Source organism: Physeter macrocephalus, chromosome 8 (genome assembly GCF_002837175.3).
Source record: "Physeter macrocephalus isolate SW-GA chromosome 8, ASM283717v5, whole genome shotgun sequence".
Lineage (NCBI taxonomy): Eukaryota > Metazoa > Chordata > Mammalia > Artiodactyla > Physeteridae > Physeter > Physeter macrocephalus.
In genome coordinates this window covers 924,856-948,274 of record NC_041221.1, presented here as the reverse complement: position 1 = coordinate 948,274, position 23,419 = coordinate 924,856, and the positions used below count along the sequence as shown (strand labels likewise).

General features: G+C 37.9%; 1 protein-coding gene across 9 annotated transcripts in view; it reads left to right on the top strand.

The window, feature by feature from the left end:
• GRIK1 (glutamate ionotropic receptor kainate type subunit 1) overlaps window positions 1-23,419 on the top strand; it is a 424,025-nt gene that overhangs the window by 272,979 nt on the left and 127,627 nt on the right. For 6 of the 9 annotated variants that reach the window (XM_024120212.1, XM_024120211.1, XM_024120210.1 and 3 more), the window contains 3 exons: window positions 1,171-1,338; window positions 4,982-5,239; window positions 15,096-15,277. In XM_024120212.1, the coding sequence (XP_023975980.1) occupies window positions 1,171-1,338; window positions 4,982-5,239; window positions 15,096-15,277 (608 nt within the window). Of the gene's footprint in view, window positions 1-1,170; window positions 1,339-4,981; window positions 5,240-15,095; window positions 15,278-23,419 lie in introns of those variants that run through there. The other 3 variants (XM_007119835.3, XM_024120214.1, XM_024120215.1) reach the window with 3 other exon arrangements.

The following is a 23,419-nucleotide window of genomic DNA, read 5'->3' as shown; positions in this document are numbered from 1 at the left end:
GGGGAGGAAGGTGATCTCCACGTCTTACTCTTCCGCCATCTTGAAGCTCCCTTGTCTTTTTTTTTTGAGAGGAGGGAAAACTTGAAGCACTCACAAACCAATCTAACATATACAAGTTTGCTAAAAACCTACAACTGGCCTTAGGTAAGGAATCACTCAGTGGTGATAGTAGATGAAAGTAATCTACTAGTTATAAGTATTCAGCATTCTATGGGCACCAATTCATATGTTTTTTCAAATAAAATGAGGTTTATTGGTCAATCAAGGAGTAAGCTAAGCGGAGGCCTGCTATGAGCCTCTACTGTATGTTCTGTGTCTGTTGATAATCCCAGGACAGCTCTTAAAGAACATTAAGAATGTGCAGTTAATAATACTTAAATTGCCTCTGTCAACAACAAAGCCAGAGCTGAATTCTCTGACGAGGCTTTAAGTGCTGATATTTTGTATTGTTGCTTGTGATGAGGTCCTCATTTTTAAGATATCAGAGGCTTAATGCATGTGTTTGTTGAGTGGGGGAATTTATTTCTCCAGAGATAGGATACAGGTTTGCTTTGGGGCAGGACCAGTTTCTCAAAACAAAACAAACATAAAACATAGTTTTTTGAATCTGCCCATGCATTTGGAAAGTTCTAGCATATGACCCCAGAATTCTGAGCCACAAAGAAGAAGAGAGATTTTCATTTTGAAAAAAATGCCTATATGACTCACTTTGACTCCATTCAACTCTGCATGATGCTTCTGGAGTCTAGAATGTCTGCTTCTGAATAGCAGGAGTTTCATTCTAAGGAAGGATGATCCTACTAGGATACAACTCAAATTGTGCTTAGGTCAACCACAGAGTGATTCATGTCCAAACTGTGGAAAATCATCCTCCACCATATTATCAGTCATACTTTACATGGTACTAAATATTTAGAGTTCATTCACCGTCTGATAGGTATTACACAGTCCAGTATTGGATTTGAAATCTTAAGCACACATATGAAATTTTATCTGCATCTGACACATGCTGATACACTTAACTTTTAACACTGGGTTTGGGATCTGTTCTGACCATTCCTGCTTTTATTCTTTTGGGCCTTTTGTTTGTATCATTTATATTCTTCTTTTTAAAAAATGCACATGAATAACGTAACTAATGCTTCTCATGAATTTCTTTTGCTTCTACAGGAGGAATTTTTGAAACTGTGGAAAATGAACCTGTTAATGTTGAAGAATTAGCATTCAAGTTTGCAGTCACCAGCATTAACAGAAATCGAACCCTGATGCCTAACACCACATTAACCTATGACATTCAGAAAATTAACCTTTTTGATAGTTTTGAAGCCTCAAGGAGAGGTAACTATTTTCACACTTTTAAAAGCTTCTTTGGGTGATATGTCTGCTCTACAAGTCAGCTTCTTTTTGCTACCTGCCCTTTTTCAAAGTGGACATCTCTGTGTAAATGGGTTTGCAGGAAATCTCGGTGCAAGATGTCATTGTCCAGCACAATCTGAACCATCCTAATGGATGTTGCCTAGCTCTGTTTTCTGGGCCTTTCCGATTAGCTTAGCTTTCAGTGCCCTCCACTCTGATTAACTGGTTCAGTTGTGAATGGAAAATGTCAAGCGTGATCTGTTTTTCCTTCCTGAGGCTGAGATACCACCATGAAATTGTACAGTGCAGTCAAATAAAACTTTGTGGAAGGTCATACACATGGAGCATGTGGAAATGCCCACAACACACAGAATTCACAACCTGAATCTTAACAGGCTGTGAGCTACTGGGTTTACCTACCATCCTCTCAAATAATTTTTTAACCCCTTTCCACAGGATCATAGAAATGTGAAGATTATAAATATTGAATCATTATGTTGTACACCTGAATGTTATAATGTTATATGTTGATTATACCTCAATTTTAAAAAAGGAAAAATTAAGAAAAAAATTAATGGAACAGTACAAGCAATCAAGCAAGCAAACAAGGGACTTGGGGTCAAAGAAAATTAAACCTAAGAGAACAATCTCTGCATTTGATTCCCTTGTGCATCTGAACAGAAGACAAGTTCCTAAAAAGTAATCTAATTTGAACATAGGCTGCAAGGTTTGTCTCATGGAAAGAGTCATTGGAAGGGTGGGGCTTGTTTACACATCCTTCAGACACTTCCAAGACGACTCTTTGAAGCCACGTTTGACATACTTGAAGGCTGGCCTCTAACTAGGGAGTTCTTGGACCTCCATACAGGAGTTTGTGTGGGTACATCACCGCAGAATAGGAGCGGCTCCTTCTCTCCTAGAGGAAAGCTTAGCCCATCAAACACACACAAGTAAATGGAATATAATGAATGCCATGTTCATGCTGATTTCTAAGTAACTAAATATTGGTTGTTTCCACATAGAATTAAGCCAGTTTGGATTGCAGGATGTGTTCACCTAGTAGACTCTTCTGCAAGATTCTTAGTGTCCTTTACACATAAAATGTAAAACTTGTTCTCCTGGAAGCACAGATTAAAATGGAATAGTATAATGATTTTTTTTTTTTTTTTTTTTTTTACTCTATAGCATGATCTTAGTGTAAGAATATTTTCTTTTCAAAGATGGATGGAGTTGTAGGTACTATACAGGTCAGAGTTGTCTATGACAAATAATAAAACGTTATGTTTATACAGCACTTTAAAGTTTACAAGGCATCTTCACATAAATTATCTCTATGCGTTAGATCTCTATCTTCCTCTCTCCTTATCTCCCTTTCTCTGTCTCCGTCTGTCTCTGTTTCTCTCTGTCTCTCTCTCTCTCACACACACACACACTCACACAAAACATTGTTGAATAAATACCCCAGAAAGCCAACCACATTTAAAATCCAAAGCGTTTTTGTGACCTGAAGTACCTGCCATACTTGTAAATTAAACACCCCCAAAACCTCTTAAAACTGGTAATTTGCTGGCGAGCAGAATTCAAAAGGATTGATTTTTTTGTCAAGTAATATTAGCATTCCAGAGCTAAATATTAGCAGGAATCTCAATCCACCACCTACGCTAGATGAAATAATAGTTCATATACTTTCATGCCCTCATTTTTTCTTGCTAACCAATGAAAGCACATCCAGAAAATGAGCTTCTGAGGACCGTTTTCACTTCTAGCACTTAATACAGAAAATTATGTCCTTATACCTCATGTGATAATTCAGTACTGAAGAGCACAGTTTCAGAAAGTTCCTTGTGAACATTTGCTCTCCCACAGATATTTTAAATATGTGTCTCAAATATTACTTATTAATTTTTCTCTCTAAATCAAGTCAGATAATTTTGACAGCCATATAATATTTCTACTTATTTTTATTTGTGTGATGGCATTATGATAAAAATTGACAATTTCATTTATAAATTTTGCTGTTATTTAATTCAAATATTCAACTATTGTTTCTTGGCAGTTCCAAATCCCTTTAAACTAGAAGTAAAATGTAAATTTGAAATGTTTTTACATTTATATTTAATGCCAGCATAAATTTATGCCAGCATAAAATGAGTAGGTACTATTTTACATTGTTATAGAAGATAATCTGTCCCAACATTTCTGGGAGGGAATTTGGTTTATATGTATCAAGTGACTTAAAAATAGCAATACCCTTTAATTACAGATTTCAATCTACTCAAAGAAAATAATGTAAAATTTAGAGAAAAATATAAGAACTAAGATAAGTGCTTATAATATTACTTATAATAACCAAAAATTAGGAGCAGCTTAAATATTCAGTATCATAGGAGTAGTTAAATAAGTAATGACCTACTCATGGATTAGGCTATTCTATGACACTAAAAATATACTTTTGAAAAATTTGTGATGACTTAGGGGAAAGGGTGTGCTTTTAGCATTAAATTTAGTGTTAAATACAGAAAGCAGTGTATCAAACTGCATCTATATCATGTTCAATTTTTTAATAAATTAGAACAGCAAAGTATGAATAGATATTATCCCAATGATGGAATTTCAGGGCCTTTTTTCTTCCCTACACTTTTCAATATTCTAAATTATCTCAATGTGTGTATATAATCTTATAATGCAAAAGATAAATAAACATTAACAATGAATTGTATGTACATATCTACTTGATTTTGTTTGGCTACATTTTGGCTGATATTGAAATAGAAAGAAGCCTGTCCTTGAGCTGGGTCCCTGGGCTCTGGTCAGTTCTGCCATTGTCCAGTGGCCCTGACTCACTTCATTGCCTATGACATTAGTGGGTTGGAGAAAATGTCTTCTAAGATCCCTTTAAGCTATGCTAATCTATTATTCTGTAATTAATTAGCTATCAGTATCACTTAACATTCTTTAGCAATTTTTCAATACCCTGGACCTCCTTTCTGAGTTTTGGGAAGGACTGGAACTAAAGTACTCTGCAGCCACCCAAAGAGTCTTCTGAATTCTCTGACCCATTAATATCTGCATTGCCACATTGCCAGATGACAGAACTTGATTTATATGACATTCACTTGACAAATGGCTTAAAGAATAGCTCTGAGTGCTTCTGGGTAACGCCACACCAAGCAAGAGATTTAGACTCCATCTGATTAAAAGTAATGAAGTGAGGACTTCCCCGGAAGTCCAGTGGTTAAGACTCAATGCTTCCAATGCAGGGGCTGGGGGTTCGATCCCTAGTTGGGCAACTAAGATCAGACATGCCGCGTGGCATGACTAAATTAAAAAGAAAAAAAAAAGTAATGAAGTGAGACCAAGAACTCACTTTTGTTTGCAGGGAATTGGCCTTGTGATGTGTTGCTAATCATTTCTCCATTTACATCTCTAATATTTAGTATCTCAGGGATATTGGAAGTTGGATGAAGCTTATTTCCTCAGCATACAGATGGAGAGTGGATAATAGTTTCCAATAGCGAAAATAAGGAGGAACAATGAAAGGGAAGATTAAATTCACAGAACTCTCTCTTTCTCTCCCCTCTTCCCTGCTTTCCCTCTCCACCCCCTCCTTGTCTGTGGACATCAGCATGTGACCAGCTGGCGCTTGGTGTGGCTGCTCTCTTTGGCCCTTCCCATAGCTCCTCTGTCAGCGCTGTGCAGTCTATTTGCAATGCTCTCGAAGTTCCACATATACAGACTCGCTGGAAACACCCTTCTGTGGACAACAAAGACCTGTTTTACGTCAACCTCTACCCAGATTATGCGGCTATCAGCAGGGCGGTCCTGGATCTGGTCCTCTACTACAACTGGAAAACAGTGACCGTGGTGTATGAAGACAGCACAGGTATGGGACTCACACAAGCCCTCACATGGCCATGTCTGGTCTGGAAAAAGGGAACCAGAATTTGCTACAGGCCTTGACTCATCAGGCAGAGTGCATGAACATGTTCTTTTATATGAAGCTAATTGAGTATTCTAATTGGGAAATGCCATGTGTAGCTAATTCCTTTTTCTTTTGGTGAGTTGGCCCTTTCTGATGACCCTTTCATCATCAAACTTAAGGCACTTTTTAAAAAGAAATATCACCTTATTGATATATGTTGTAATCCAATCTGAATATTAAAGATGTAATTTAATGTATCCAACTCTGTTAAGACTGACCACGACTCCATTCTTAAATAATGCAGAAAAAGTTTGAAATTGACCATGAAGTATGATTCCAATTCAATAAGTAGCTACATAAATGCCTTGAAAAGTTTCTAAAGTACATACACAGAAGAATACTGTTAGAGGTTGTATCAATAAAATCTGACCATTTCATGGGAAAAGGACTAAGAACCCCAGTAATGAGCCCTTAGTGAAGCTTGCTTTGTTCTGCCTGCTTATTTTAGGATGAAGGACAGACATGGGTTGCTCAGCGCCTCACTAGACATTTCTCTGACTCTCTCCCATTTGAAGTTTCTCTCACTGGCGCCTTCCCCCTTTGCCTCCTGTTTACATTTTGAGGTTTCTTGGAGTTCAAGACCCCTTTTATTCAGTTAAATTCTTCCAGTGACTCTTCACTGTCCACATAGGAGAGTCCAATTCTAATTTAAAGCTCTTCACCATCTAACCATTTTCATCTCCATTAACCCAGGCACCAGTTGCTCTACATCCCTGTACTGTTACGTCACTTCTTAAATACCCCCAAGTCCATCCTTACTCTTTCTTTCTGAGGCTGGCCCCTCACTTTGGATAATCCTCCACATAACCCGCAAGGTGATAAGCTCCCTCATTCTCCATGATCATGCTCAAATATCATTTCTTTGTAAAGCTCACTGAGACCACATTATGAGTTAGTAGCACGTTGTAAATATAAGCATTATATCACATGCTTCAATTATCTACTTAAATGTTTTTGAGACTAGGAATTCCAAAAAGTTGGAATTTTATCTTTTTATTTTTATAATCTGCTACCTAACACAGTACTGTTTACTTTCTGAATATTTTTTCTTCAAGAATTGAAATTAGCTCCTTTCCTTAATCTACACATTTGGTAATAAGACTAATAAAAATAACAAAGCAAAACACTTTTGAACTTTTTAATAGTATTTCATTTTTTTCACTCGTTTCCTCCAAGCACTAACATTTACTGTTCCTCAGAGGATGAATAGTGAGCCTCGTCTAGTTGGCACTAAATTCTGGTTTCATTTTAAACTGTCAGATAAAAGTGACTATTGTGGTTGGAATTATACATTTATGTATTTTCTTATACTTCATCTCATTTGAGAAAGAAGTGAAGGTAGGTGATGGTATATATAATTTATAAATATTATATTCAAAACAGTCCTACTGGGAAGGATAAGCCACCGGCAGTCATATTTTTAGAGCTTCACTTGCTTGCTGTGAAGGAAGAACATATATTATCAAAGAAACTCCATAAGTATATTTAAAGAGCCTTAAGTTATAGATTATATTATATATAGGTATGGTAAGGCCTTCCATGTTGTCTACCTTTGTGAACAGAAAATTCCATGAGTTAATAAAATAATACTATTTCTCATTATGTAGTACACTCTATAGCATAATTTTCTCTCACTATTTCTACCATTTCCAGCAATGCTGGGCCATCTAAAAGGAAAACAAATCAGTGAATAATATTGAGGCAACTGGATTTAATTTAAGAAAGAGTTCAACTAAAGGTGTGAACATAATTGTATTTAGAAAAATTATAATTTGCAAAAGGATAACATAAAAGTTGATATCCTAATCACCCTATTGATTTCAAGTGAGCACCCATAGTTGACAGCCATTTTGCATAAGAGGAAATTCGAACTATCATTTCTATTACCTTTCACAAGAAACTGAAATCTCCTTTCATCCCTGTTAAGTTCACCTGAACTCAGTTGCTCAATATATACTTGCTGAAATTGAAAATCCAAATGCGTTTGTATTTTGCCCATTAAGTTAGACATGATTCATATTAAAATGATTTTACTCCCAAAGACATTAAAAATGTAAATGAATAATCAATTGAGCCATTAAATTGGAAACCAGAGAGTAAACAGGTCAACTGAGATGAATAAAAGCAGACATCTTTTGACTATGAGTGGCTTTAATCCTGCTTGACTCAGGGTTTTGGTTGCAGTAATTATCAAGTCATAAAAAGAAAACTTACTAAACCTGAAGGAAAAGAAAGGACTTAGGTGTGCTCAGCACCTACCCTTACACCAGAATTAACTACCCATTAAAGAGCACTTTACTGGGATTTGTTTAGGAGTTTGTGAAATAACCTGAAGCCAGCGCAGACGTCTAAGGGACCAAATGGTCCGTGACTCCCATTGAAGTCAATGGGAGCACTGTGCATATCTCTAAGGACAAAATCCAAATCACTAAATACTAGCAGGCAGAATTCTGTCCTCTGGAAGAGCAAATGTAGAAAGACCCTAGAGAACTGTCGGAGGGAGTTTTGCCTCGCTTCATCTCTCTATCTGGTGCCTATATATTCTTCCCATCAGTCACCTACTTCTCTCTGACTCCCTCATTCAGAGATGACCCTAGGCAATGCGAGATCGCTGCTCATTGCACATCCCCTCTTCTTCATTAGACACCTGGTGGAAGCCTGGCTTCTATCCCTTCACATACTTCAAAAAGAGCTGAGAAGCTGAGCACCAAATGCAGTGTGGAGAATATTCAACAGTTTCTGCCTTCTCAAGGCTAATCTTAGTGAAATGTAGCCATAGCTGATTTTGTAGGACAGGGACCAGGAAGCTTTTCACTCAAAAGGGTTATATACTATATAGCTTAAGTTTCATGGGCCATAGAGTCTTGACCACAACTATCCCGCTCTGCTGAGGTAGCAAGAACACAGCCACCGGCAAAATATAAATGAACAGGTATGTTGTGTTCCAATAAACCTTTATTTACAACAAACAAGGAAGCTAGTGTGGTTGGATCAGACTGAGAGGGGAAGGGTGGTGGGGTCAGAGAGGAAGGCCTTCATGATCATGGAGTGTTAGTAGATTATTGGAAGAGCTTTGGTTCCTCATGAAATGGGAAGACATTGGAGAGTTTTCAGAAGAGGAGTGACATGATCAGATTTATACCATAAAAAGATCACTCTGGCCCTTTTATTAATAAAATGTCATAGAGAGGAAAGCATAAAATTGGAGGCTACTAGAGAAATCAAGGCAAGAGATGAAGGCGATAGCAACAGAGGAGTAAGAAATGGTCAGATTCTGGAAATATTTTGATGTTGAGTTGGAATAATTCTCTGAGGGGTGGAGGCTGGGTGAGAAAAATAGAGGAGTCAAAGATGACCCTAAGCTTTTTGGCCTGAGCCAAAGGATGGAGTTGCCATTGCCTGAGATGGGGAAATGGATAAATGGACATAGTTTGGAGAAATAAGGCTATCAGGAGTTCAATCATGAATATGTTAAGTTTGATTTTCAATGTTTACTAGACATCCAAAAAGAGGCAATGAGTAGGCAGTTAATATATGACTCTAGAGTTCAGGAATGTGGTGTAGGCTGGGGATACAAAATTGAGGGTCCTCAGCATATACATGGGACTAGATGAGGCCATCAGAGAAATGAGTTCCAGCCAGATGTGTTCATAACACATAGTACTTAAGAGGGATTTTTTTCATCCACCGTTGCCTTAAATCATTTTTCTCAACACACCAGAGCCATGAGATTTATAAAATGCAACCTACCATAAAGAACTATTATCTGTCACTTACTTAAAACATAATCTCAAAGCTTTACAATGAGGATTCATTTGAGATAAGATTAATATACATAAAAATGTCAGTGATTGAAAAAAACATTAAATCCAGAAAGAAAACCCAAGAAAAATGACAACCACAAAAATCACAATAACTAAATTCTTGAAGTGCTGACTGATTGCTATGCATTGTTACAGTTATTTTATATAATTAACTCATTTAATATGCTCAACCACCCTGTAAATAAATGCAATAGCTACTCTTTGGTCTATATTTAAATAGTGACTTAGATTTGTTATGCTTATTATATTTTCCTTCATTTCCCCATAGAAAATAGAAAGAATATATTGTTCAGAACCAAGAATCTTGACAGAGCCCTAAAATTTAGACTTGAAGAAAATTAAACATTTTGACATAGGCGATTAAGCCAAAATGTAAACAATCAGTGCCAAGTAAAAGAATAAGTGAATCTTTTCACCTTAGCAATCACAATTCACACCTCTGTGTTGTTATGATGACTCATGCTAGCCAAAACACTCTACTACATGCCCTCCCACAATTCCACCTGAAATAGTTGGAGAATGGAAAGTCCTTGGAACTCAGCACCAACAAGATAATATATTATAGTTCCCTTTCTTCTGCCCTTACTCTTTTTTACCCTTCCTATTTACCCACTCCAGTCCCCTGACCAGAACCCTATCAAATTTTCAGAGTTCTGCTCAGGAAATCAATCTTTAGATATTACATGGTGGTTTATTATTTTTAGCTACCATTGATATTGGCCAGAATTTAGGACCAAAACAGAAGGGTAGAGCTAAATGCAACATAGTTAATCTCAAATATTTTGACTAGATTCTTCTATGAGGTTCTTTGTGATCAAGGAACACAATTTTTCTTTTGGGAAGTCTTTAGCCTTTTTTGATGCACTTTTGAAAAATTGTATGTATGGAGATCTGCACTTAAAAGTGCGGTACTTTCGCAGGTAATTCACTCACTTACCCATCTCCTTTTCTCAGTTCTGATTTTTTTCCTCCCCTCTGGAGGGTATATAGATCACCTTAAGAATCCTATTAGATTTGGATACATTAATATACCAACAGGTTTGTGAAATGCCATTTTGCATGTTTCCAAGTTCAAATGAAGATGAAATTAACATTTAAAATCTGCGATCTTATCTTTGGGTCCCAGTGGTTTATTACATTCATTTTTATGACATCAAATCCACTGTTGTGGTACAATGAAAAGGGAATTGGACTAAGACTCAAGAAAACCTAGGTACTTTTCTTTTGAACTGCTGCTCGTTAAATATAACTAAAACTGTCCAGAAATGGACTGAGTTGCAAAAAGTGAGGCAGAGAATTTCTTGAACCAAGAGGTGTTCAGCAGCAGCTGTGTAGCGGGAATTCATGCATCAAGTAGGGGCTTGACCTTTAAGGTCTCTTCCAATTTCTGGCTTCTGTAACTCATTTTCAAGGCCAATCCAAACAATTAACCTCACTGTGCGGCACTTTCCTTACTGTAAAACAGCACTGACACCTATCCACCTCAGAGGTATATTCTGAGGTTTACTGAGCTATTTATAAGACATGTAGGATACTTCATAAAAAGGGGCAATGCAAATAGCAAAGTTTATTATTATTTAAGGAGAAGACAGGGAACATTTTAAACAGCTACTGGAAATAGCATGTTCTTTTTTTCTCCTCCATATGCTCCACCTGTTCCCAGAGTCAACGTGCATACAAATCAGCACTTTTCTGTGCCATATCTGAGTGCACAGAGTAGATAGATGGCCAAAGAAAGAGTTTAGAATTTGAGCACTTTTGAACGTTATCTCTACATGCAGAGCCCAGATCAAACTCCTGTGAAATAAACAGGCTTCTTGCTCTCAAGCACTTTTCAAACCAAAGGTACAGTTTCCAATTGCATTACTAGAGGTGGGAGTAGAGGAAGGAGGCTCATGTGTTCTCTTTTTATTTAGAAAGATTTGAACTTAGAGAAAAATGGCAAGAAAAGTACAATGAACTCCTGTACATCCTGCATCTAAGTTCAGCAGTTGTCATCATTTGGCCACATTTGCTTTAATGCTCTATGCTTCTCTCAATATAACAACAACAGGTAGTAGTATTGTTGATTTGAAAGTAAGTGGCAGACAGCATGACCATTTTACCTCTAAATACATGAGTGTATATTTCCTAAGAACAAGGACCTTCCCTTTTATAACCACTCTACAGTTATCAAACACAGGAAACTTAACACCGATACAGTTTTTAACATCTATATCAATATCAATGTCTATATATATATATATGATAGTCTAGTTTCCCTAATCGTCCCAATTGCAGTTTTTTTGAATCCAGGATCACTCACTGCATTTAGCTGTCAGGTCGTTTTAGTGTCCTTTGGTCTAAAGCAGTCTGGCCTTCCCTTGTCGTTCATGACCTTCACATTTTTGAAGAGTTCATACCAGTTTTACTGTAGAACGTCCCCCTATTCGGTTTGTTTAGTTGCCTCCTTTTCTGCATTTCATTTTTAAAGTGTCTCTCCTGCAGTGGACTAGAAAATCCATCACCATTGACAGGTTTGCATGCACCCTTACCGTTCTCTGCAATTGGAATCCCATCCTAGAAGCACTGGGTCACTCTGGCAGGGCTGGCATCCACACACAGGAGGGCCATTAGCAAAGTTAGGAATTGTGCCTACATCAATTTTCTTTCCCTGAAGTAACGACTTGTTTAAAGACAAGTTTTAACTTTTTACAATGAAGTGTAATGGATTGCTGGATTGATGGATTGCTGTAAAATGCAAATAAAAGGGAAAGCTTTCTCTAAATTTTGTCTCCTGTGGACTAAAAAGCCTTTCTAATTGTAAATTCTGTGATGTTTGCTAATGAAGGCAGCAAGGCTTTCTTTAAGCAAACAATTGCTTCGGAAGAGAAACGTAAACCTCCCTGTTTCTTGCTCTTTGTTCCCTCTATATGTTGGGTCTGTAATCTTTAAATCTGCTGATCTTCTCCTTTCCTGAGGCCAGTTCACCTGCATATGGACAAAATGAGAAAATTAGGGCTTCGTAGTGAGTTTTTCTGAACGGTAAATTTAGTCCAATTAGAAACTAATCTTTTGTACTGAGTTCTCCTTTCTCCTCTATTGGTATTAAAATAACTTTCTTTTGTGAAACAATTGTGAAAGCTCACAGTTACTTTTTTTGAGGAGGGAACCTGTTTATTAACGGCTTCATTTGCCAAATAAAGGCTGAATGTTTTATGCTGGTCCAAATTTTTTAAATTTTTTTCTCTATTTATGCAGATATTTATTTACATAGTTAGTCATTCAGTCAGTTAGTTAGTTGATATTAAATCTCAAAGTCAGGAGGAGCCACTGATTTGATGAAAAGAGCCCTAGCTTGGGGAGTCAGAGGTGGACCTAGCTTTAAACCCTGGATCTGCCACTTAATAGCCTTACACAACCTTGAGCAAGTTGCTCCAGCCCCCGTCAGCCTCAGGTCATAGTTTATCAAATTAAGTAATAAGTGATGCCCCCTGCATAATACAAGATTCGATGGGATGAACTCCTTCTGTGGGCTGTGCGGACCTTAAAGCAAGATGTGTTCATGTTGTATTTCCAGCCCTTAACATGGATGGGACTTGGCATGGAGTGAACATCCAGAAAATGTTTTCCTGTAAAAATGAATGAATGAAGGGAGAGAATGTATTCAACTCTAAATTCCATTAACATGTTTCTAAGTCATCATAATAGGAAGATGAACTTCAAGATTGACATTCCATTTAGCAAAGAACAAAAGAGCAGTTCATTCCAGCGTATGAAATGTACTTCTTAAATATTTTTCCCATTTTATTTAAAGGCCACGTTGATCTCCCTTGTGGTAAAAAACAAACAAATAAACAAACAATAAAAACAAGAGAGACTCACAAAGCAGACTGGAGTAAAGAAGAAAGGAGAATGAGTACCTCTTTCTTTTTACCTCTCTTATCAAATAATCCAAAGCTATATCTGGTCACTCAAGCACCAACAATTTGTATTTGTAAGGCATGATGGTGACATGGAAAGACAGAGTGCTAGACTCACAGGCAATTTGAATCCATACCTCCTCCTATCTTTGTAACCCTGAGTAAGTTACTTAATTGCTCCAAGCCTTGGTTTTCTTACTTGAAATTATGAAGATGATAACCCTTGCTTCGTAGGGTTATTGTTAGGATTAACAAATACACAAATCCATGTGCTCAGTTTTCTTCCATTAGGACTTATCAGTTGCTCAGGACAAGTGATTCTGGATGTAAGAGGACAAGTGACTCACTGGTACTTGGGAGCCTTCAGCCACATTGGTTGATTTGAAAAGAAGCAAGAACCCAGGAAGTCTACCAATCTAACAATTTCTATTTTTATGTTAAAGAAATTAAAAAGGATAATGAGGGCTTCCCTGGTGGTGCAGTGGTTAAGAATCCACCTGCCAATGCAGGGGACACGGGTTCAAGCCCTAGTCCGGGAAGATCCCACATGCTGCGGAGCAACTAAACCCGTGCACCACAACTACTGAGCCTGCGCTCTAGAGCCCGCACACCTAGAGCCCGTGCTCTCCAACAAGAGAAACCACCGTAATGAGAAGCCCGCGCACCGCAACAAAGAGTAGCCCCCCTAATGTCAACTAGAGAAAAGCCCGCATGCAGCAACAAAGACCCAGTGCAGCAAAAATAAAATAAATAATTTTTTTTTAAAAAAAGGATAATAAGCACTAAATCTTGATATGGTTCTACAGCTCCTTCCTTCCTTGCCCTGGTCCATTTAACTCTGAAGAGTAGCTTACAAATTTACTGTACTTCAGCACCACACCTACCCAAGGTACAGAGGAATCTTATAACATCTTAGACACAAAAATATAGCTTCTAGGGAAAACAAATAGCTAAATAAATAAAACAAGAAAATAAAAGAAGTGCATCAAGTCCAGAGGTAGCTGGCACCCATGCTGTATCTTGCACAGTGCATACCACAATTTCTATCTGAATATTGATAAAGCTTAATATTTCCTATTGATTACTTGAAGCTGACACATCCTGAAGGCACAGACTGTGTAATACAAAATATTCAATTTTCCAATGGTAGTCCTTGAGTAAGAGCCAACATCATGCAGTGTAGCGAACACCAGTTAATATTAGGAGAAATAAGATGGAGGCTTCATATAGATATTGGTCTTGCCCTATTAAAGCACTTCTATTAAAAAAATGGTGCAGTTCGGTGGATTCATATTTGTGGTGAATTAAACATTCTTCATCAAGTTAGTTGGCTGTATACACTTTCTTACAATTACCAATGATGTATTTTTAAAGAATTTCTTTCTGCCCTTATTATCATAATCTTTTAAAATTCTATCGTCTTTTCTTTTAAATCAAGAAAGTATTTTCCCATTCGTTGTTCAATTATATTAGAAAGAAAATACAATAAGCCATTTATAAATAGCTTATATGGCAGGAACTGGAAGATTACATAGAACAGTCCAACCAATTAGCTGGTAAAGAGTATGTTATATATAAATACTTGCTGAAAGGTTTACAGAGGTTTATAGCCCCAAGAAATTCTAGTGTTCTATCCGTTTTCTCTAAAGTGAATGGGTGTTATCCATTTCAAAAAGCATCTTTGGAAACTTCAAGCAACTTTTTGTTTACAAAAGTTTTACAGTATTGACTTGATTTGTTAAAGATTTATGGTGAAAGCTGGAGTGGACAATTGCATTCTAAAAAATTCAGAATCCTCTTGGGAAAATTGTGCTTCCAGCCTCACATACCCACAAAAGGAAAATACAGTATAATCCATATAGAAAGAGGAATTTCATAGAAAGAGGAATGACAAATGAGAAGTCAATAATGTAACCTTTAGGTAGATGGCCTCTTGATACATTTTGGTATGAGATGAGTTTGCCTATAAATGGCAATAAACAAATACTTTGGACAGAACAGTTTGTTGCATGATTGAATGTCATTTTCTAGGTCTCATTCGTCTGCAAGAGCTCATCAAAGCTCCCTCCAGATATAACATTAAAATCAAAATCCGCCAGCTTCCCTCTGGGAATAAAGATGCCAAGCCTTTACTCAAGGAGATGAAGAAAGGCAAGGAATTCTATGTGATATTTGATTGTTCACATGAAACAGCCGCTGAAATCCTTAAGCAGGTAAGAAGGGTAGGAAGGAGGTGAAAATGTTGGGGGAAGAGTTCATTTATCTTTCTCAGACATGCCATCTGGTTTCACTTAGTGCAGCATGATAAAATGCCAGCAGTCCAGTTTAGGCTGAAGATTGCAGATTTCAGAACACTTTTAAAGGGTCATAGGGCTCAGATTTCTTTGAAGCCACCTGTTCAGATGTAGTTGTAGATGTGTGGTCCTGTGTACTTACTCAGAGATATATAGATCCTGCCAGCAGAGATTGAGAGGAGAAGAGTATCATTTCAAGTTGATTAAGCATCTCTTCTTTTATGTCTTTTGAAAAAACCAAGCTAGATTTCATTTACACAATGCCTGACTTGTCCTAAATACGTCTTCCTCATGGCAAGACCTCTTTTGTCAAACATGCAAGATTCCAAGCACAGTGAAAAAGGGGCACGGAGAGAGTCACGGAAAAGATGCTTCTCTCTTCTAATTTGTTGCAGACAATGAGCTGCCACGCATTAATCTCCATGGATAATGTGGGTGGAAACAATAAATTGTGAAATCTTATATAAATGGAAGATCTTAATAACATTAAGAATGATAACAACAGAGTTAATACTTTCTGGGCACTTCAGGATATAGCAGTGGTCTTATGTCGAAGAAAGAAAACTCAGAATCAAAATAAAAAATAGATTAAAAATAAATTAAAAATAAAAAAGATTAAACCTAGACTCGTGGTTCTCAACCCAGAGTGATTTTACCCCCTCGGAAATTTCTGTCAATGTCCAGAGACATTTCTGGTTGTCATATTGGGGATGGTGGGACTTTACTGACAGCTAGCAATTAGAGGTGCTGCTAAACATCCTGTAAGACACAGGATCCCACCCCACCCCACAACAAAGAACTACGTAGCTTAAAATGCCAATAGTGCTGAGGTTGAGAACTCTAGCATAGATGAGAAAATGGGAAAGGCAAGGCAGATGTTTAAAATAAAAGCACTAATAAAAAATCAGGGGATTGAATTTTAGGGAAAGTAGGAAAAAAATAGCCAGGTTATATTTACTTGGCCTAATGGGTGTCTCTCTGTTTAAGTTGTTACTGTGGCATGAGGCAATGTTCTTACCTAAAATGGCACAAGGTGTTGTTACACTCCCTAGTTTAATATGCCTGGGGTGTACTTTTGGGTTGACTGGTAATGGGCACTAATTTCACAAGTAGACCAACCCTTCCATACAAATGCAGAACTGTGGGTTTCTGAATCACTTAGAAGAGCTCTCTGGGCACAGTCATCCAGCCTGACTCTCCAGTGCTATATCTCACACTGGAAGGGCATTTCTCGGAAGCCACTGAGTCATAGAACATATTTTAAATTGTGGTTGAAAACAATCGTAGACGTCATCAAGGCTAATCCTCTCACTTTATAAGAGATAAAATAACTTTTCCAGAGTGACACAGCCAAGAACTGGCACTGAGCCTCCTTTATCCCATCTGATGCTTTCTGCACAGTGACACGTTGCTTCTCCAGTTAGGCAGACTGTTACTTACTTCTAGACTATAGTTGCATTAACAAGTCTTTAGATATTATAAGTACCTCTCAGTAAAGGAAGCAAGCATGCTGCAGTGATGTCAGCAACTAAAGAATTTGAAAGGTGAATAAATATAATCAGCTGCTCTTTATCTTAAGGCTTCATTTGAGAATTTAATACAGTCATTTAAGTGTGTAATGGAGTGTGGACCAGAACTGAGAAAAGCACCCAGATTTTATGCGTAGCCCTCAAAATGCAAAGAAGTATCCCTTCCCGAGATTTTTTCATAACAGAAGCTAGGGACTTCTGTTACCTTTAAGAGAATGATTTGCTGATGAGGCTTCTCTTAGTTGGAAATCCATTTGGCTCACATAACTGGTCATTTATATCCCAAAGGACAGGCTTGGAATGGGCAAGGGAAGTGTCTGATGGCCATGGGCAGGAGCTGCTAGAGTTTCTCCTGTATTTTGTTAAATGTGGATATAAAATTCCTTTGATGTAAGTGGTTCTTTCCTTGTGGCATAGAGATTACATCATTCAAAGGAAAATTTAAAAAAAAAAAGACACAGAAAATCATCTAAGAGAAGCCCTCTCAAGAAATGTCTGGCAGGGGCAAGGAGGGGTAGGATTAGTTCCACTTTGCACAAGCCATTGACACAAACATTTTTCTCCATCCTGTCTTACCATGTTTTATCTTGTGTTTGCTTTTCCTAATCACGTGAATGGTACGATTGGCTGTGAAGCTTGAGGGAAGTGACTAAAAGACTGTTCATCCCCTCTTTGCTCTAGACCCATGATCTGAAAAGATTGGGAAAGGAGGAGAACGTTTTTAAAAGCTTCCAGCATGAAACCCTTACCTTACTGCGTGTGAAAGAACTATTGCTCATTTTGACATCACAGCAAAGGATCCAGTTGGCTTAATGGGCTTCATTTGGACCTCCAAGAGGCTGTTATGGTTTGAAAAGTTATAATGAAGACCATAGGACTTTCTATTCTAGTCAAGATGAGGCACTAGTACTCTGTGTGATTCAATTTTAACTTGCTCCATTAGTCCTGGACAACAACATGTAGAAACTCTTTCAGAGACCTTTCCAGAATCTGTCTGTGGAGTGTCTCTAGGGAGTCTGAGGGTTCAGGAGTTCAGGGTCCTGATGCCAGCCACTGCTAAACCAACCTTTCTCCTGAGGGAAAGAAAGGAAGGAAAGAGACTTACATCTTTTACTGAGGTACCAAAGATGGTGTCTCGCACCTTGTATGTCATCTCATGTCATCTCAGTTTATCCTGAAGTAAATTTGGTATTCTCACTTCAGAGCTGAGAAAACTGAAGCTCAGATAGGTTAAGTACCTCATACAAGGTCACTCTCTGAATAGCCAGCCTGCCCTATGATCTCAGATCCTGAATGTCTACTTTACCATAAGGGGCCCCCCATTTCATAATGGATAACCATTCTGAACTAGGCCTCCAGAAATGTCTGGGGAAAACACAACCACTTGCTGCTGGTCTCCTTTAGACGAAATTAGTATTAATAGCTTTTACTTCTTTGGTGACTAAAATCATTGCTGAGAAAATTTTCTCTGCCAGGTCAACATCTTTCTTCTCATGCACATTTCCTATTATTTCCCTGCAATTCCCTGCCCCTACATCATATCTTACTACTTTTTAATGATTCTTAAGAAAAAATAAATCAAATGCACTTTAAAGAAGATATTTGACATTTATCTAAAAGTAAAAATTGGGGAAAAGTCTATAATTATTCTCGGGCATGATAATCACTTCAGCAAAATGATTATTTCTATTCATATTGAACAAGTACTATATGATGAGAATCTGAAAAGTTATTTCCCCAAAATTAGTTAGAAATTCAAATGTCAAGACTTGATTAGGCTACAAGGGAGGAAGGCTCTCATAACAAGAAATGGTCTTCTTGAATTTCTGCAGTCTGAGAGTGGCCCCGAAAACCAGCAACACACACATGGGACCCGTCAGGTCATTCCATGTCTTCTTCTCTCCCTGTCCATGCATCACCTCCCGGCAGGCATCCTGCTGCTTTTAGAGGATGCTGATCTCTCCTTAACCTGCCTTTAATGTGGAAATCCCAGGTCCCCAGCTCCTCCTGACTCCCACATCCCCCAAGGCCCTTTGTTTTCCCACTGATTCCTCACCATCCACCACACTTGCACCTCCACTCGCTCCTCCTGAGTATGGTTCTCCCGAGGGAGTGGCTGATGGAAGATGAATTTAAGGACGAGGCGCAGGGGAATTCCCTGGCAGTCCAGTGGTTAGGACTCTGCGTTTCCACTGCAGGGGAACTAAGATCCTGCGTGCCACATGGCGCAGCCAAAGAAACAAAAACAAAGACAAAACAAATAAAGATGAGGCACAGGGTAGGACAACTCTAGGTAGGGAATTCCTAACATGTGCCTAGTGCCATGCTGAGTGATAAGCAACCATATCCTTTCATTGACATAATAATCATTGATATAATTAGTACTATCTTTTTTTTTTTTCTGGAAATGAAAATTGAAGCTCAGGGACAGCGTTAATTTTATCTACCGAGCATGCTTTTAATGCAGAAATCTGTGGCCTGCATGATGTGACCCATCCGCCCCCTCCAGCCTCCCGGCCAGCCTCCAGCTTCCAATACAGTATTTCAAGGGCACTCTGCCTGGTCATGTAACATGCCCTCCTTTCCCTACTCTATTGCCTTTGCACTTGCAGTTGCCAACACCTGGAACATTCTTTTCCAAAGTCTGCCTCACCTAAGCCTTCATGATTAACTCTTGGGAGATAAAGGAGAAGAAACTATTTTCTCATTCTTTATGACCTTGCACTCTACTTAGTTACTCTGTAACCCTAATAAAAATCTATAATGAATTAAGGACATTGATTCATTTGTTATCTCTATCCCCTACTATACTGTAAATTCTAAGGGGATGGGAGCTTTCTTTGTCTTGTTCTCCCAAATCCCCAACATCTATTACATTATTTGACACACAACGAGTGACCAATACATCTCTGTTGAATGAATAGATGAAATGAATGATCCAAGAACCGTGCTTAGTAGCTCTTAATCAGTAATCTCCCAAATCACCTTTCTTCCACTCCACTCAGTATGCTGAACTCTCAACTCTGCCAAGCACATTTGAACAAGTCACCCCTCTGTGCCTCAGTTTCCTCAAAAGGAAAGTTTCATTCAACCCTGAAATTCTGTATTAGTAAGAACTGTAATGCATTTGAGCTAATGAGTCTCCTTCCTGAAAATTAATTTGCCTCTTTGGAGAACTGCAGAGTCGTTTTCAAATCCTGTAATAGGATTGAGAAAGCAGGTCACTATTTCAAGCATAGTGAAACCTAATGGTTCTCTGATAGGGAGGGAAGGGATGCAGTGTTACTTCATCTAGCAGGGAAGCTGTTTCAGGGCTGGGCCAATTCCCTGAGCTAGAGAGTGGCCAGTGGATGAGCATGAGCATACTGTTTCTGACTCAGGAAAACTGCTTTCTTGTTTACATGAACAAGTGCATCAGAGGGGAGATGTTTTTCCTCTTACAACACTTGTGGCAATAAGCCTTAAGCTATAATTGAGCCATTAACCTCCATAGAACATTTTAGTACCAAAATATTTTGTAGAATTATATTGCTTTTTCTCCTGTCAACATTTGTGTGCTTTTGTTTCTATTTTATTTTCTTTTGTTTCAATTAACATAAAAACAAGACCAGGCAGAAAATGTATTTTTTAAATGCTTGGCTTCCCTCAGCTAGGAAGTGCAATGACAATGCTGATTAATCAAATAATTTTGTGCATGGATTTTTTTCCCCATATAAGTTATGTCTAACATCACTGACCAAGGCAAGCAGAGGTAGTTAGATGGGTTTCATTTCATGTTTTCACAGGGCAGAAGTACCATCAGCCTTCATCTCTTAGGACAGAAAACATCAAGTCAAGCAGTACAGCTGTGATGTGCTAAAAGGTTGCAATTCTGTGTTTGGAACCTGCACAAGCTAAGTCAGATCCCCAAGTCTGTTATTTCTAATCATAAACACATAAAATAAGCCAAAGACCTTAGGGCTACGTTTTACTCAATACTTATTATGTGCCAGGCACTGTGCTAAGCAAGTGAAATGCATCACTCATTTTATTTTTATGAGAAAATTCTGCATACAAGAAACTGAGAGATTTCAGAGAGATTTTGTAACTTGCCCAAAGTCACAGAGCCAGCAAGTGGCTAGGCTGGGATTTGAAACTTATCTCAGGATTTAAAAGGAAAAAAAAAGTATCCTATTCTTCTACTGTTAGGTACACCAGGAAGTCAACTGATTCTCCAAGTAATGGAACCTGGAACACATTTTAGTTAAGCTTCATACTTCTTGGATGCGTTATTTCCTTTGATTCTCAAACATCCAATCATTTCTAGTTTACACAAGTTCTCAAGAAATGTTTATATTGAAGCCAAGTAGTGAATGTAGTGGGGACATGGTAAAGAAATTCACTTTTTCATTCAACACATATTTGTTGAGCACTGATTGAAGGGGATAAAGATACAACAATGAAAACAACAACAAAACCCCAACTCTCTGCCACCTTAAGGCAAAAAGAGACCTTGAAAATGAATGTCACAAGAGTTTAGCTATCTAATGCCAATTTACTGGTCGGAAACCATGAAGCTAATTTCTAAAGCAGTAGGGGACTGTGACTAGAGTCACAGTTGCTGAAAGTTGGGAGATACAGTTGCAAACTCTGCTCTTCCCCTAATAGGATAAAATAAATGCGATTTATTGGGTAGTCATTGTGTGCCAGAATAGTCTATGTATTTGACTGAAGTGTTATCTTTTTACTGCCTCAAAATATCCCATGTTACAGATGAGAAGAATGAGGTTCCAGAGCATACACTCAATAGCAAGGCTGGAATTTCAAACCAGGGTCTAATGTGCCTCTGATCTGAGTTTCTTAGCCCATCTTAAGATGCTACTTTGAGCAAGTCTGTTTATTTTTCTGAGACCCAGTCACCTCACCTGTAAAATAGGATTGTTGGATTAGATTCTAATTGTTGCTAAGCTTCCCTTCAGCTCTGAACTTCCATGCATACAAGCGATCAAGAATCCTCTTATTAGCATCTAGACATAAAGAACTTGCACATTGCCTGTACTTAGTAGGCTTTCAAAGAAATGGGGAAGTAATTAAGCAGTTCATTCTTTTTTAAGGTTTTTTAGAGTCCTTTGGTAGTCTTTAAGATACTTAATTGATGAGAAGTTCATTACTTTGGATAAATCCTGACAATGTTATCATGATGAATCTCAGTTCATAATAACTGGATGATAATTTGCAGTTTGTTATATAATTTTTTTGACAGCACATTCCTATTCTAATTATGTTCTTTCAGGCTGATATTAAAATCTATTTACATTTCCCGAGCACATAGTTAGTTTGGATTGAAAGGAGCAGTTCATAGAGATGAGTATGTTGTTAATATACACAAGAATTAATTGACCTCTATGAATAATCAAAACTTTACTGAAAGGGTTTGCAACTTGTTTGTGTTCTTAGTGTACAGGATGCCCCTTTGAGGATGCTCTAAAACCTCCAATGAGTAGATTCGGAAAAGGACTTAGATTTGTTTCAATCTGAATTGAGAGGTAATAAAAATCACATATATGCCTCAGAAATGCTCTAATGTTTAATTCCAGCTACATCAAAATTTGGCTGTAATAGGCAATAAGAGAAATTACCTTTGCAAGATAAGTGGGGGTAATTTAAAAGGAATCATGTAAGGAATTTGAAGATGTGTATAACAAAAAGCATGTCTTAAGCCTGTAGCAGGATCAGTGATCCTCAGCTCTATTCAAAATTTTGAGGACGTCTGTGCCCCTCGGCGTGACTTTCTCAGGGGAAAAGATCCATAGCTTCTATCTGATTCCCTAAAGAAGGCTGAAGACTGAAGTAGGTTAAAAATCACTTCATTACGTTAACCATACCTGCTTCTTCAACCCTTCATAGATGCAAGATTTTACCAAAAAGATCCCCCCACCCTACTTTTCCCATGACTGTTAGCCACATCCTTTCTGTTATAAGCATGATCCTGTAAGATCTAAATTTCACCACTTATTCAGTTGACATGTATTGGCTGTTTTCTATGTGCTGAAGATTGTGCCAGCGTAAAGGGAGAATAAAGTGCCGTGAAAAACTTCAATGTATTGAATGAGGTTATTTAGTAGAGGATTTAGTTATTTGCTCTTTGCTGCATCTGTAAAATGGGAATGTCACAGCCCGTAGCTCATGCTGTTTTGAGAAAAGTTAAATGTGACAATGCCTATAAGGCACTAAGCAGCCCACCACTGATGCATGAAGTATTCCACACGTTATGGATTAGCATCATAAGTATTATTAGTGATATGCTATCTAGGCCAAACTACAAGAGTGATACAGTGCTTCCCCATCCTAACTCTATCACTGCATCACCTCCTCCATCATATCACAATAGTGGTTCCCAAACCTCCTTTCAGTCTGAATTACCAAGTCTCCCAACCTTATGAGGATCTCATCTGATGTCTTTAAATCTCCATGCCAGACTTAACATATTGCATCTTCCTCCCCATTCTTTGTCCCACCAACCAGAAATACCATTAGATGACTCAAGCCAGAA